Source organism: Lipotes vexillifer, unplaced genomic scaffold (genome assembly GCF_000442215.2).
Source record: "Lipotes vexillifer unplaced genomic scaffold, Lipotes_vexillifer_v1.1 scaffold490, whole genome shotgun sequence".
In the NCBI taxonomy this organism is placed as follows: Eukaryota; Metazoa; Chordata; class Mammalia; order Artiodactyla; family Lipotidae; genus Lipotes; species Lipotes vexillifer.
The window spans coordinates 732,105-748,588 of NW_006796397.1; the positions used below are offsets into that span (position 1 = coordinate 732,105).

At 39.0% G+C, this 16,484-nt stretch overlaps 1 protein-coding gene across 1 annotated transcript in view; it reads right to left on the minus strand.

The window, feature by feature from the left end:
- Positions 1-8,970: 8,970 nt before the first annotated feature.
- LOC103091346 (guanylate-binding protein 6) overlaps positions 8,971-16,484 on the minus strand; it is a 10,459-nt gene continuing 2,945 nt past the window's right edge. Inside the window, exons 3-10 of the mRNA XM_007468511.1 lie at positions 15,655-15,764; positions 15,256-15,452; positions 13,660-13,905; positions 12,637-12,917; positions 11,700-11,912; positions 10,672-10,774; positions 10,142-10,335; positions 8,971-9,198 (exon numbers count right to left, since the gene is read on the minus strand). Coding sequence (XP_007468573.1) covers positions 8,971-9,198; positions 10,142-10,335; positions 10,672-10,774; positions 11,700-11,912; positions 12,637-12,917; positions 13,660-13,905; positions 15,256-15,452; positions 15,655-15,764 — 1,572 coding nt within the window. The remainder of the gene's footprint in view (positions 9,199-10,141; positions 10,336-10,671; positions 10,775-11,699; positions 11,913-12,636; positions 12,918-13,659; positions 13,906-15,255; positions 15,453-15,654; positions 15,765-16,484) is intronic.

Sequence of the window (16,484 nt, forward strand, 5' to 3'; positions counted from 1 at the left end):
CACTCTTTCTGGATTATTTTATGTTAATTCTGTCTTCTCATTTTTCAATCCCAGTATATATTATTGTGATTGTTTCATGCGCTTATTGATTATTTCACATATCTACTGCTGTCTGAGATCTTCATTTGCTTTTGCACTTCAGACCTCCTGTCTCTTGGATCTTTTTACTTCTGCTTGAAGTAAAATATTTAGAACTTCCATTAGAGTTGGTCTGCTCACGGTAAACTCCCCTCTAGATATGAATTTTGTACCCATTTTTGAAAGTTTGTTTTTTTTTCCCTGCATACATCTAGGTGGAAAACTATCTCTTTCTTTACCTTGAACTTTTTCTCTTGCACTATCATTCCACTTCCATTGATGCTACTGAGAAATCAGCTTTCTTTTGCCTTGCTGTAAACTGAATGTCTTTCCTCTGTAAATATTTTCCAGACATTCTCATGTGTATGCTATAATTTCGCTCTGATTCCTCAGGCGTATATTTACAATTTTTCTTCTACTTGGACTTAATCGTGCATTTGCACATGGATGATTTTTAAAGTTTTGGGCAATTCTCTGACACTGTATCTTCGAATATGACCTCTGTCCCTTTTCTCTTTCCTCTGCTACTACTTCTGATTACATACAGGTTAGACAATTTGCTCCATTACTACCCTATTTTTCAACATGCATCACTTTTCCTGATGTTTCTCTACCTCAATCAGTTTCTCTTCATTTGGGTCTAATCTGCTTCTTAAACATAGAGCCCCTCCCCCAGTGGCAAAGATGTTCTCTTTCACCAAATATTAGTTAGGTTTCCTCTGAGCACTCTTCTCAACTAGGACTTGACCTTGACCCCTGTCCTTAACTTGTCTAGCCCAACTTTAATAAGAATCCTGCTAAGTTAGTTTATTGAATTTCTCCACCTTTGATATCAGATCAAAATCCTCAACACCTACTCTTGATGCGATGGACTGAATGCTTGTTCCCTCCAAAACAGAATTTGGTATCAAGAAGTGAGGTGCTAAAGTTTAACGAATACCTAAAAATGTGGAAGCAGCTTTGGAATTAGGTAATGGATAGAGGGGGGGAGAGGTTTTGAGTAGTGCAAAAAAAAAAAAAAAAAAAGCCAGTATTGCCGTGAAGAGTACTAAAAAGATGATACTGGTGAGGACTCAGACAGTAATGAAGAACATCTTTTTTGAAACTGAAAGATGATATTTTTTATAAAGTGACAAAGAACCTGCCCAAATGTGTTCATTTTCTACTATTGGGTAGAACATAGATGAAACTGGATATTTAGCTGAAGAAATTCTAAGAAAAGTGTTGAGAGAGAGGCTTGATTCCTTCTAACTGCTTAGAGTAAAATATGAGAAGAGAGAAAGTGATGAAGTAATTGTTAACGAAAGAGGAACCAGAAGGTAAAGATTTGGATAATTCTCAGGCTGACCATATTACATAAAATAAGAAAATGTATTCAGAAGAGCACAATAAGGTTGTGGAGGCAGGACCATTTGATAAGGAAATCAGTGTGGTGTGAAGCATGGATTTAATTAGCCATCTCAACAAAAAGCAAGAATAGAGATGGGACTGTAACTGCAGAAACACTGCCAGCTGGAACTACAGGCAACAGAGAAAATAGGATAAAATGAAGAAAAACTGTTGGACTTCTTAGACCCAAGAGAACTGGGCCATAGTATTATTTGTCTGCTAATATGTGCTATTCTTTAAGATAAGGGAAGAAGAACCCCCAGATACAATTCAGAGATCATCAGGGCTGCCACTTCCACCACAAGCACAAAGTGCATGGACTTGGGGGGTAGGGGTACAGGTCTGCCTTTATTTTGATTTCAAAGGATGGGAAAAATGCCCAGCAGAGAATCTGTAGCAGCATGACCTCCACCCCACAGAGCCACAGGCACATGACCCCTGCCAGGAACAGACTCAACCATACAACCCCCACCAGGCAGAATTGTGGAGGTAGAGCTGATGCCCCAGTGGGTCCTGGGGCAGGATTCTGCCCCAATAAATACAGAAGGCAGAGCACTGAGATAAAGTGGATTATTCTTGTGCCTTAAGATCTAGTAGAGTTTACCTTGCTAGGATTTAGACCTGCTTGGGACACGCACACCTCCCTTCTTTCTTTCCTACTTTTCCCTTTTGGGATGGAATGTCTATCCTTATGCTATTTACCCATATCCCACCATTGTATTTTGGAAGCATATAACTTGTCTGTGTTCACAAATTCACAACGGGAGAATTTTGTCTCAGGATGATTCTTACCACAAACCTCACCATATCTGATTTAGATTATACTTACATGAGACTTTGGACTTTAGATTTTAGAGCTGATGCTGGAATGTGGTAAGAATTGTAATTTGGAGCCTGTTGGGATAAAGTGAATGCATTTTGCATGTGAAAAGGACATGAATTTGGTGGAGCCAGTGATGGAATGCTATGGACATCATGTTTGTGTTCCCCCAAAATTCATCTGTTAAAGCCTAAATTCCCAATGTGATAGTATTTGGAAGTGGGGGGTTTTGAAAGTAATTAGATCGTAAGGTAGAACCTTCATGAATGGAATTATGCCTTAATAAAAAGAGTTAAACATAAGATCTCTTTCTGCTCTCTGCCACATGACCATACAATGAGAAAGCAGGTAACTACAAACCACCAGACACAGGATCTGCCAGCAACTTGATCCTGTACTTCCCAGCCTCCAGAACTAAGAAGCCAATAGGTGCTCAACATCATTAGTCATTAGAAAAATGCAAATCAAAGCCATAATAAGATACATGTCACACACATTAAAATGTCACTATTTTTTTTTAGAATACAAGAAGCTTGTTTTTCAGAAAACAAGTTTTGGTAAGGCTGTAGAGAAACTGGAATTCTTGTACATTGCTGGTAGGAATGTAAAATGAAACAGCTGCTGTGGAAAACATTATGGCAGTTCCTCAGAAAATTAAACATAAAATTACCATTTGATTCAGCAATTCCACTTCTAGTTATATATCTCAAAATAACTGAAAGCAGGAATTCAAACATGTATTTGTACACCAATGTTCATAACAGCATTATTCACAATAACCAAAAAATGGAAACAACACAGTTATCTATCAACCTATGAATGGGTAAATAAAATGGAATATATTATCACCTCACACTGGTCAGAGTGGCTATCATCAAAAAAGACATAAGTAACAAATATTGGAGATGACGTGGAGAAAAGGGAACCCTCAGTACACTCTTGGTGGGAATGTAAATCCGTGCAACCACAGGGAAAACAGTATGGAGCTTTCTCAAAAATCTAAACATAGAACTACCATAGGACCCAGCAATTCCACTCCTGGGAATGTATCCGAAAAAAAAAAAACCCACACTATTCCAAAAAGATACATTCACCCCAACGTTCATAGCAGTGTTATTTACAATTGCCAAGGTATGGAAGCAACCTAAGTATTCATCAACAGATGAATGGATAAAGATGTGGTATATATACACCATGGAATACTCTTCAGCCATAAAAAAGAATGAAATCTGGCCACTTGCATCAATATGGATGGACTTGGATGGCGTTATGCTGAGTTAAGTAAGTCACACAGAGAAAGACAGATACTGCATGATATCACTTATATGTGGAACTTAAAAAAATACAACAAGCTAGTGAATATAACAAAAAAGAAGCAGACTCACAGATATAGAGAACAAACTAGTGGTTACCAGTGGGAGGCAGGAGGGGCAACAAAAGAGTGGGGGCAGAGGAGGTGCAAACTATTGGGTGTAAGATAAGCTACAAAGGTGTACTGTACAACACAGGGAATAACTGTAAATGAAGTGTAACATTAAAAGTTGTATAAAATAAAGTTTTTAAAAAAAATAAAATTCAGTATCCATTTTCCATGGAATAATATTCAGCCTTAAAGAGGAAGGAAATTCTGACACATGTTACAACATAAATAAACCTGAGATTATGCTAAGTGAAGTAAGCCCAAATACAAATACTGTATGATACCATTTATATGAGGTATCCAGAGTAGTTAAATTCATAGAAATAGAACGTTTACTAATGATTACTGGGAAATGGGTGGGAGGGAAATGGGAACTTATTGTTTATTAGATACGGAGTTTCAGTTTAGGATGATGAAAAGGGCTGGGGACAGATAGTGGTGATGATTGTAACAACTATGTGAATATATTCAATTCCACTGAATTGTACACTTAAAATAGATAAAAGAGTAAATGTTATGTTGTGTATATTTCACCACAATGAAAAAAATTAATATTTTAGGTGGAAGGAAAATAGAACTTGATAGTTCCTGCATTTTATATATTAATGTACAGTCAACAGGGACAGAGAGAGATTGGGGCCTTTCCTACTCCAAATATATCAGAGGACGAATTCATTAATTCATGTTTGATCTGGGCTTGTTCCCTAGACCAATCAACTGGGCCAAGAGTGGGCACCATATTCAGTGCAACCTGGGACAAGTGAGCACAAAAACAGTGGTCAGGGAATAAGGTGATATTGATGAAGTAAAAGGCTTCCATTCAAATAACAATACTGAGTAAGGAAGCCACACTTCCACAGAAAGGGGTACTAGGAAGAATGGTCCAGAGTTGATATATCAGTCACGGTACAGCACAGAAACAGTTTGTTTACACATAATACATTTGTACAGGTGATAGAGGAATAGAGATCAAAGACAGGGGCCTGTGAAGTAACCCTGGGCTAAGTAACTGCAGGAAGAAGCAACAGTCTAAGGCTGGAGAGACAAGGGACAAGGTGCTGATACTGAAGCCCAGAGGCTTGGGCCTCACAGCAGAAAGTGATGCGTCACAGGGCCTCTGCTGGGGCAGCTGGAGACGCAGAGGAGATGTACCTCCTCCCAGATACTACCTGAGGAACACAGGAAGCAGAGACCCCAAATTGTCCCTTCCTCCCCACTCACAGTTTTCATCCAAGGCCTCATATCTTGGCTGAACCCAGCAGGCAGGCAAGGGAAAGGAGGAATGTGTGTGGTGCTGAGATGCAATTTCCACAGCAATGGAGAGCTGCAGGAAAGGAGCAGAACAGATCTCAGAGCAAACAGGCAAAGACCAGCAATGATAAGCACTCCAGACACTACTATTAGAGAGACAAAGGGATCTTTCTATTTTAAAAAGGGCTGGAAAAAACTCATTTTAGCTAGCTAAAATGTTCCATCACTCAGACCTTAGATGGAAAATCACATTGGGTATTTACCTAAGGTCAGAAACCTTTTGTCCTAGCCTCACTCTGGGACCCTGGAGTTCGGGTTCAGAGCTATAAAGCTCAAACTCTGCTCTGTGAGAGAGTTTGCTCATTTTTCAGCTTCCTCCAATCCAGCTATCAAGATGCTTGCATCAATCCAAGGGTCTTAGATTTGAGATCTTGTCTGTATATTGTTTCCATCAGATGGAAAAACACAATATTCTCAGCAAACACCTTTACTATTTTGACTATGGGTAATGGTAGGGATATTTATTACCCCTTGAAATGATAAAGAAATATTACACTCACTTATTGATCCAAACATTCATCTATTTATTTATTCTTTCAATCACCATGCATCTGGGTTTTACTATGCTTTAATGTTATCATATTTGGTCCTTAGGATTCAATAATGCACAATTATATTCCTAGGCAAGATGGAGTAGATTGAAACCAAACTTAAAGAAGGAAGGACTATTTGGTTTCTACTCTGAGTCTTAATCACTATCCAGGTAAGATATATATATATATTTGCAACATTTATTACTGCCTAAATATTGCCATAATATTATGTAACTTCCCTATGGGGGTAACCTGCATGAGAACAAGATCTTTACTTTGCTCTCTTCACATAATCCAGAACAATGGCAGGTAGGGCATAAGAATTTAGTAAACAGTGTAAATAATTGGAACTAAGTATTCCTTAATGAGTACTAGATATGTGAATAAATTGTTAACTACTCTTGAAAGCCTTTTTCTTTTTTTAAGTGATCAATACAAGTTGGTTTTATTATTTTTTATTGAAAGGAAATAAAAACAGTATTTCAAAGAGATAGCTGTACTCTCATGTTTATTGCACTGTTATTCACAATAGCCAAGATATGAAAACAACCTAAACACTAATCAACAGATGAATGGATAAAAAAGAAGTGGTACATGTACACAATGGAATATTATTCAGTCACAGGGAAGGAGGATGTTCTGCCATTTGCGACAACATGGATGGACCTTGAGCCCATTATGCTAAGTGAGATAAGTCAGAGAAAGACAAGTACTGTATGATGTCCCTTATATGTCAAATCTAAAAAAGTCAAGACTTCTTTTTGTTCTTCAATTCGGGGTGTCTCTAGTCTAAGGGATTAGAACATCTGCTTAATTCAAGCTCTCAATGAGAACAGATACACAATATTTCTATAGAACAGTTTGCTTTTTCATTAAAGCCTACCATTTATTGGCCACCTATTCATTACTATATGGTTTCTTCCTTAAAAGTCAAAGTCATTCTTCCTTCGGAACACTTGAAGCCACAACTGGATAGAGTCATTTAAAATCTCCAGTGAAGACGTGTTAACATCCTTGCAGAGGCACAGAGACTGTGATACACGAAGTCACTGAGGAGACTACATCAGAAAAGTTTCTTTTGCTCTGCTAGCCTTTAAGACCTTAAAGGTTTAACGGGTCACCTTAGAGACCTTAATCTAGTGTGTAAAATCCGAACTATCTATTACCAAAGACCCTTAGAGTGTTCATAGAAATCTGGCAATTGATAAGTCACACATGTGTCAGTCTTTTGTTTTCCAGCAGATTCTTATGTAGCACACTCTGTGCCTAAACATACTCTATGAAGATGTACAGAAAAATATGTAATGGCTTCTGTCCTCAGATGAACTTTACTTTTATTTGAAAACAAATACCAGACCAAATTAGTTGCATGGCACCTGAGCCAAGACTGCATTTATTACCAGGATCCTGCGTGTCTCTATTTCAACAGGGAGACTGTGAAGTCTTTTCAGGATCTGAGTATCACTGCAAACTTGGATCCTGCTTCCAAGAGTCATCGAAACGTTTGGGCATTCCCATTTCCCATCACACAGGTACCAAGTGAATTTCCAGAGGTCCCCTAGGAGGGGGACTGGGGAAATCATTATCATTTAACCTTGTTCTAGAGTTGCAGAGTCCTTTCTCTTGGGATCCTGCCCTCTCCTCCAGGTGATAGGTTCATGATCTGAAATTGGTTTAGATCAAGGCTATGGACTGCGTCTTTTTTATCGAGGCTGCCTCTCAGCCTCCTGGTAAACATCCTAGATTCCATTTGATTGTTTCCTCCCCTCCCTTTTGACTCTACAGACACCCTGTTCTATTTGCCATATTCAGAATTTTCTCTGCTCAGGTCCGGCTGGCTGCCACTCCAACCACGTTATAGACTGAGTGCTTGTGTTCTCCAAAACTCATTTGAGGAAACCCTAACTTCCAATGTTCCAATGTACTTGGAAGTGGGCCTTTGGGGAGGAAATTAGGTAATGAGTATGGGGATTTCACGAATCTGATTAGTGCCCTTATAACAAAGAATCATGAGGCTCTCTCCCCGCCTCCTCCCTTTCCCAAAAATATGAGGACACAGTAAGAAAGTTGCCATCTGTAAAGCTGCCGGAGGACCCTTACCAACAACACAACAGTGCTGGCACGTGCTTTTGGACTTACAGCTTCCAGAAACGGGGGAAAATAAACGTTCTTGTCTTAGCCACCCAGTCTATGGTAATTTTGTTATAGCAGCCTCAGCTAAGACAAACCATGATTCTCATCACTATGGTATGTACTTGGGCTTCTGATGTTGAAATGCTAACAGGTGGCCTCCATGCGTCAGGGTCTATAATCCCCAGTACTATCAGGGCATCCAGTTCTTCAATGATACATCACGTCTTTGGCCCTTGCCTGCAGCAGAGAGTCCACCAATGAACATTCAAGAATGATGGGATTCCTCTCACCAGTGCATATTCTTAATGTTTAGTAATTTTCTTCCAATACCTTAGAAGTGTAACTCAAAGAGAGGAAGTGAAGGCTCCTCTAGCTGAGATTTCAAGGGGTAACAGGAAAGTTTATACCTTCTTTTTGAAGAAATATAAGGGATTAAAAACACAGCCAAAGTGAAAACAAGATTAGGATGCAAATTTTATGCTTTCTAGTATTCTGATCCAACTCATTGAACAGACTGATGTCATTTCTAGAAGCAATGAGCAATTTCATCATCTAATAGTCAATTTCACATTCCATTTATTATCATTTTTAGTATTATACTTTATGCTTTCTTTGTTATTTGAGAAATGATAATACAAGCTTTCTTTACAAAATTGAAAAGATAGAGGATATAATGAAAAGTATGTGTCCCTTCCATCACTAATGCCAAGCTGTTCTCCCCAGAAGGAACCAATGATACCACTTTCTAATGAATCTTCCAGAGGTGTTCTATGTGTACATATATATGAGTGCACATAATAATTGCATTTTTTATGGTGAACAGATTATATAAACTGTTTTGTACCTCATTTTTTCTTTACTCTACTATATATCTTCAAGGTTGTTCTATATTTATACATATAAACCTCCACTGTCAATTTATTTACTGGCTACATAGTATTCCAGTATATGTACATGGAAAATGTATATTAACAATTTATATAGATGGACATTTAAGTAGTTTCCAATCTTTTGCCATTAAAAGGGATGTCTCAACGGGCCTCTTGTATGTATGTATGTATATATACATATATATGATTTTGCACACATATATTTCCTAAAAGTGAACATGCTATATCAAAGTGTCCATGCATTTATTCTATCTAATGTGGGCCAGGCATTGATATTTTCTAGTAACCACTTTTTATATTTAAAGATTTGCTGAATGAAAGTGAAAAGCATTCACACCAAGCATAGGCCAGAGCATGTACATATATTGTGTATATATAATTTCTTTAAGAGGAGAGCTACTTTTTTTTAAATAGGGAGCTCACACCACTCACTATTTGACCAAGAAGTTTGCCTGGCGTGCACAATAGTGAAGAGATCTCTTTGCCAAATTTTTCCAAGGCTAGTGCCAGCCAGGGAGTATCATCATCTTTAGTATTATCAATCATATTTTTCAAATGATTTATCTCTGCATTCATCTCCTCAGATTTCTTTCTAAATCCTTCTTTAAGCAGAGCTTCCTGGACCTAAAAAAAAAAAAAAAAGTGAGAAGGGAAGTAAAACTTTTTAAATCCCTATTTTTTTTCAAGGATTACATTTTGTCAAACTTTAAAACTCTGCAAACTATCTTTGTTTCACTGCTAAAATTGTTCTTTCTTACTCAGTCATGAAAGGAGAATTTTGTAATACAGAATATCTACTGGTTTGGACCTGAACACTAAGAGAAAGTATAGTTTACAGCCTTACTAATATTCACATACCATTGGGTTTTGCCAAAAAGCTAAGCCTGACATGAGGACAAATATATGTTCCAGCCAAAAAATGAGAGGTGAGAGGTAACCTTGGTCTGATTGCACTAATTCTCAGTCCCACTCAAGATGCTGCAGTCACCCAAATCATAGAAATCTGTTACAAACACATCCAGATGGACAGTGAGAGAATTCCCTCTATGCCACATGATAGCTTGGGTATCTATCCACACCTGGAGACAATGCAGCAAGTTTAGAAGCCGTTGCCTCTCTATGTTTTTAAGTCTGGACATTTCTGATAGTTTTATGACAGCATAGATCTACCTCAGGGTCTCTGGGTGGTAGCAAGGTTCCTGGTAATTGGCAGTGATCCTGGTAAAGCAAACCAGTTGCTGCTCATATCAAATACATGTGCTTGGAATATCTGTTTAATGAAGCCTCATGAGATCATTTAAAAATTCTCAAAATGGATATCCAAACACTATTTATATTCTCCAGGGGACTGGAGGGGCCATAATCATGCTGAACTCTCCAGAGTCTACTTATACAGTAGAATTCAAAGGCTTTGGAAGGATTCAAAGGCTTCAGGGTTTTAATAAATCACAAGCAGTAAATGGCAGTGGTGCTTCCCTCCATAGCCTTGCTGTAACCTTCGCCCATCCCTTCCTGATGTACAAGGGTAATGACGGTCAAGCACTACTAAGGCCACAGCCTGACCTACCATCAGCTTATGCTCCAACATCATATTCTGCTCTCTCAGTAGGTTTTCTCTTCCCCTTGCCAGCTTCCTTGTCAGCTGGGCTACGTTTTCCTGGAGACTCCTCTGTCGTGCTTCCATCTGCTGCCCCAGCTCCTGCAGTTTCTGTTTCAGCAGCTCCTGTTCCCTCTCAGCTGTCTCCCTCCTGGCCCGCTCCTCTGCCCCAAGAAGGTTTTAGAGAGGGATGAAAATAAGGTAAGGACTGATCTCTACCCTCCTGACCTCAGAGACCAAATAAAATTGGAAAGAGAGGTAGGAAATCTCTGAAATCCGCCCCCCGCGCCCACACCACCAAGAGCACATTTCAGAATGTGATGGGAGAGGTTCTGTCTGGCTGACATCTAACCATGTCCAACCATAACTCCCCTTGCTGTTTTTGGATGTAGCAGAGTTGTCCCACAGATGGAGAAGAGGCTCATTCTTCCTTATCAGGAAGGTTTTGCTCTCACACCTGTCAGAGGGAACTGCAGGACTGCCAGAGCCCTACTCCGTACCTACTACAGCCTTCTCCCCATCAGTGAGGGCTTTATCTGCCTCCAGGATGGATTTCTCTATTGCCACCTGTGATAGCAGAAAGTTCTGGAGGACTTCGTTTGCCTGAGGAACCAAGAAGGAGCACAGAACTTACAATTCCATTGAGGAGATTAGTGCTGCAAAAACAAGTATGTCCATGTAATTTTTGCTTCATGTTTAAAATTCTACAGTGGTTCACTACAACAAGCCTAAGCTCCTTACAGCGACCTGTCTTCCTCCAGTATCTAGCCCCATGCTACTTCCTTCTACCCACTCCAGATTCCAGCCAGTCAGAACTATGTTCAGTTCTACAAACCCAGGATCTCTGGTGCTTTTATATATTTCTCTTCCCAATGTGAAATACTGCCTCTAAAATGTGCTGCTGTTTTCCTCTGCTACTTGATGTCTGTAACTTTAGGCAAGTTAGTTTAACCTGCTAAGCCTCTCTGTTCAGATCTTTAAAATGTTGACAATAAGTGTAGATGCTTCTTAATGTTATTTGAAGGATTAAAGAGTCTAGCAAAAGAGCTTAGCATTATGGCTATAGGCAGTAACAGTTCAAAATATGTCAGCTGCATTCTTATTATCATTATTACTTTTTTATTATTACATTTGTTACTATCACCTATGTAGCCCATTTTCACAGGTTCACAAAAGTTATAACTTTGTATGCAATTGTCTGTGTATTGGACTTCCTCTCTTGTGATCAGCCTTGAGTACAAAGACTGATTTGTAGATCATCTGCACTTGGCACATCAAAAAGCATGTTGCTGGATGAAGAAATGAACAATTTCTGTTCTGTCTCGTGAATTTTAGAAATCCATAGTCATTTTGGGGGAATGGACATTTCTCCTCAGGAATAAAGAACATTGTATGGACCTCAAGAGCTAAAGCTGTCATGATATGCACAGGCTCTCTCATTACCCACACCTGGTGCTGTGCTCTCAGATTTTCAGGAAACCCCCTTGACTCTATTCTGTAGACTCCCCATGCTCCCCTTATTCCTCACCTTCACTCCTTTCCTGGGCACTTGGCAATAGTCGCTTTTAAGCATTTCCTTTGCTTTCCTGTAGAGTTCATGACCTCCAGGAACAGAAAAAGTGCCTGCTGAAATATTTTCCATTAGGGCCTTGGAAAGCTCATGAAGTTTAGCCTGGCAGTATTTGACAGATGCCTGTTCATTCTGCAGCAAGAAACCCTCTTTCTTATCCTTTATGATTTCCTGCAAGGGAAATGTAGCGAGATGTCACCAGAAGCAAGGAACAGAGGAGATACGTTTCCAAGGAATCTGGTAGAAGGACTGGTCTGACTGTGGTCCTCAGGAGAAAAGCATTCTGTTGGAGTACAGGGAATAAAATAGCAATCACAAGATCTGATCTACACACAATCTTGAAAACTCTCTGTAAGACCACAGGAAAGTTTCTTAGCCTCCCTTCAGGCTCTTCCTCTGAAATGTTGGAGTCACATTATCTAATCTCTGTGGTTCCTTGCAGCTGCAACATTCAGTGATTCTATATTCAATGATACAAGGAGCAACCTAAGTTGAAAATGGCCTGGAATGAGGGGCTGATAAGAGAAATTTTGGTTGCTGGTCATGGGAATGTGTTCACAGGAAAAGAAACCAGCTTAAGGATGACTTTTGGGTGCTCTGGACAGCCTTGGAATCCACAGAAGTACTTACTTTATGAAGATATCTATACTGATTTTACATCAGAGATGAGAGACATTTCTCATCTCTGCCTGAGGCTTGGCAGAAAAAAGAAGGAAATGTAGTCCTTTGAAGCCCTATCCCTGATGGGAACACAGACTACTTTATCCTTGAGAGAGGGATGAGCCATGGGTTCAATAAAGGATCTGCTAGGCTTTTGACAGATGCCTCTTCATTCTGTCATATTCTCCCCTTTTTCAAGAGAAGGGGACAAATAGTAAATACTAAGAGAAATTACCACAAGATTCTTCTGAAATTCCTGATTTTCATCCTTGAAGGAGCGCTCCATGAAGATTGCAATGGCTTCCCTCTCACAGGCTGCGTGCACCTCCAGAAGCTCCTGGAGCGTGTCCGTGGGGAGCCTCAGTTGCTGGGTCATCTGCTCACTGTAGTGGTCGGCTGCCTTCTGCACAGCCGCTGAGTTCTCCAGCTGGGCCAGAGTTGTCACTGCGTTCTCCAAACAAGGTACATCTCCAGTATTGATGGTATCCACATAGGTCACAACCAGAGTCCCCAGACCTGAACAAGACAGGACATTTAAGGGATAAATATTAAGTTATCAGTCAATAGGCACCAGGATTCTGAGGCTACATTTCTAAGGTCACACACACACACACACACACACACACACACACACACACACACACCACTTCCCCCTTCTACTATCCCTACCTTCATTTTCCTACTGACTCTTCATTTTTATGGTTTTCCAGCCCACAGGGCTGAAAAAAATTAAAAATTTACCTCTATGTAAAATACTAGGGGATATCTGAAATATTGAAAGCAAGATAGATTACAGAGGCATTAGATGAGACAGGGTATATCAGATTATATCAGATTATATTTATTCCCAATTCTGGAGCTTTGAATGGATTTTTCAGTGATTTATGGGCTAATATTTATTTTTGGACCACTGTAAACTCCCAAAATATTTTTTGTATTCTCCTTGTGAAGAACACTTACTATACAAGACTTCCCCTGAGAAAATGGAATTTTGTTTTTATACCCAGATAGTGAATTTTTTTCTTAGTGTAGGAATTTTTCAGATAAGTGGAAGCCACAGATTTCAGTGACAAAACTTGCAATTTGGGGGAGAGATTTTTAAATCTCTGAAAGTAAGATAAGTATAAAATATACACATTTCTTCATGGAGTATGAATGTCTGTAAAACCTAAATTCCATATGGAATCACACAAAACTACTGAAAAACACATATATAAAATATTCAATGGTCCCACAGAAATGGGAAAAAGAGTCTCACGGCTCCCAGTGACTGTGATTCCCTCTCTGAGGGTCTTGGTTTTTGCATTGGTGAAGATGCAAGAACAGAAATTCTTTGTTTGTTCCAGGAAGTTAGGATCCAGTTGGTCTTCAGATACATTCTCAATATCAGCTAGAAGTTCTTTGTCATTTGTTGGCCGGTCGAAGACAAAACATTTCCGTGTTGGAAAGAAATGCCTGATACACTCTCTGGGTAGATTCGATGTTTGGGCTTTGGGATTCTTGCCTGAGGGACAGAAAAACAGAGATTAGACTGGGAAGAGTCTTGGGACAAGGGAGCTAATGGTTTTTATGACAGGGATTTGTGTATCTTTGCTGTCTTCTATGTTTATAACTCCTTTAACATAGACATTCAGTACTTCTATGCACATCAAACTTATACCAATGATGTAACTCTGGAGAGAAATCTGGGGAGACTTCTGATCCAGTAAAAGAAACCTATGGCTGGTATCCCCAGACCTGCACATGGTAGAGTAGTGGTCTATTAGATGTTTACTGAACTAATGGCTAAAAGAATGAAAGGTCAAGTGTAACTTTTTGCTCTACTTAATCTCATGTAGAAATTGAGCTGTGGGACTAAAAAAAGAGCCACAAAAAAGGGATGGTGAACAATATCAGGAATAATAGGAATGACACCAGATTATTTAGGGAAAATGATTTTGATGCTAAAAAATAATTGGTACAGAGTTAGCTAATTTTTAGTAAAAAACACTGAAGGGTAAATGTATCTAAAATGTAATTTTAAGATGTCACCACTAATCAATAACCTCTTTGACATAAAGGATTATATTTGATCTGACAGTTGTCTTCTCCCACCTAGCCAATTTCTCAATAAATATTTAAAGAAATCATAAATAGAAAAATGAAAACAAAAAGGAATAAATCAGAATTGATATATCTTTCAAGATTTCGTCAGATATACCCACTGTAAATGTAACCCATTAAAATAATTTGTTAAGTTGTAATTAAAGCATGGGTAAACATATGGGAATTAGGAGAAAGCTGTGATATGAAATGTAAAATGAATGTTCTAAAAATTATTGCAAATATTGAAAAGGCATAGATTGAAAAGACACACACTTCTTCAGGATTACTTAGAACATAAAGTCATTTTGTAGATGATATACTATACAGGATTAGAAAGTTCCCTCTTTGAGAAAAATAATATCTAACTGTGGAATGCACTTTTTTTTTCATTAGATTGACTTTTCATTTTAATTTCATGTCTAACAAGTATCTTGTCAGTTTTTTTCCTCAACAAAAAAGCAGAAGCCAAAGTAGGGAACTCAAGTGTCTGGTCTTTAAAAGAATTAGCACCCATTGTAATCTGGATGCTAAGTTAAAAATGGTATGAAAAACAAATTGGTTTTGAATAATTTCACTTTACCTTACACTTTACTTTTCTTAAGAGAACTTAGACTCCAGTCCCTAGAGCTTTGCAATCTGCTTTCCAGCCACAATTTCTACAGACTTTGATTGAGTCTCAAATACAAATGCAGCCCCAGAGATGGTGGACGGTGTGTAGTAGATCCCACCCTCTATTGGACCATCCACTGTCCAGGCCATGCTCTGATACCTGGAATCAGCTTCAAGGCATTCTCCAGGTACTCATCTTCTGTGATAGGGTGACCGTTTAACATCAGCTCCAGGGTGAAATCCCGTACAGTCCAGATAAAGTCTGGAAAGAAACTCACAAACTCTGTGGAATCTTCTAGTACACCAGGTCTTGAAAAGGACTTGGCCCTGATGAGTTCTGTGAGCTCTGTCACATAACTAGGAACTTGGTTAAGGAAAAGAAAACCCCTACACACAATTCCCACATTTCCCTAATTTAAAAGTATTATAATCACTCTCTTTTGCCGTGAGTCCCCTCCACTCCACTAAAGGCAACTAAATAACAGGGAAGGAGAAACTGACTCTATCTCCATTCCCCAAAACTCAATGAAACTTGGTGGTTCAGTTCCTGGAAGGATACTGCAGTTGTTCCAAGGCCTGGTGGTTGATGGTGCTCATGCTGTTGTAGACAAAGCTGCTACATAGAAGCACAGCCAGGGCAAAGATCCACGAGTCATTCTTGGGGTCACCCTAGAAAGCACATTTGAACACGAGACTTAGGAGTTTACTCCTAAATTAGAAATTCATTCATACACTTTTCTATCATATTTTCATTTATTATTTCAGCTGACATACTCACCATGCAAAGAAATTGTTTGAAGAGAAACATAAATACAGATAACAGCTTTGACAATTACAAAGACATTTTTATGTTTCCAATTTTTTCATATATAAAATCGTTCTTACCTTCATAGTGCTTTTTTCCCCCTCAATTGGATGAAGTAAAATAACATATACATAAAATCTAGTACAGTACTTGGTGTGTAATTATGTATTCAATGATGACTGCTAGCACTTATTTATTCTACAAATATTTATTAATCATAGCCCATATAAAATATAACACAGTTGGCATAACTGGGTATTTAAATTATATCCAATCAGTAAATATCTGCAAGAAGTTACTGAATGCTCCCTACTGTTTCTTAGATTTCAAAAAGCCATATTAAAAATGACAATTATTCCTTTCAAGATGCCTATTTCAAAGCAGTGACAGGGCTTCCCTGGTGGCGCAGTGGTTGAGAGTCCACCTGCCGATGCAGTGGACACGGGTTCGTGCCCTGGTCCAGGAAGATCCCACATGCCACGGAGCGGATGGGCCTGTGAGCCATGGCCGCTAAGCCTGCACGTCCGGAGCCTGTGCTCCACAACGGGAGAGGCCACAACAGTGAGAGGCCCGTGTACCGCAAA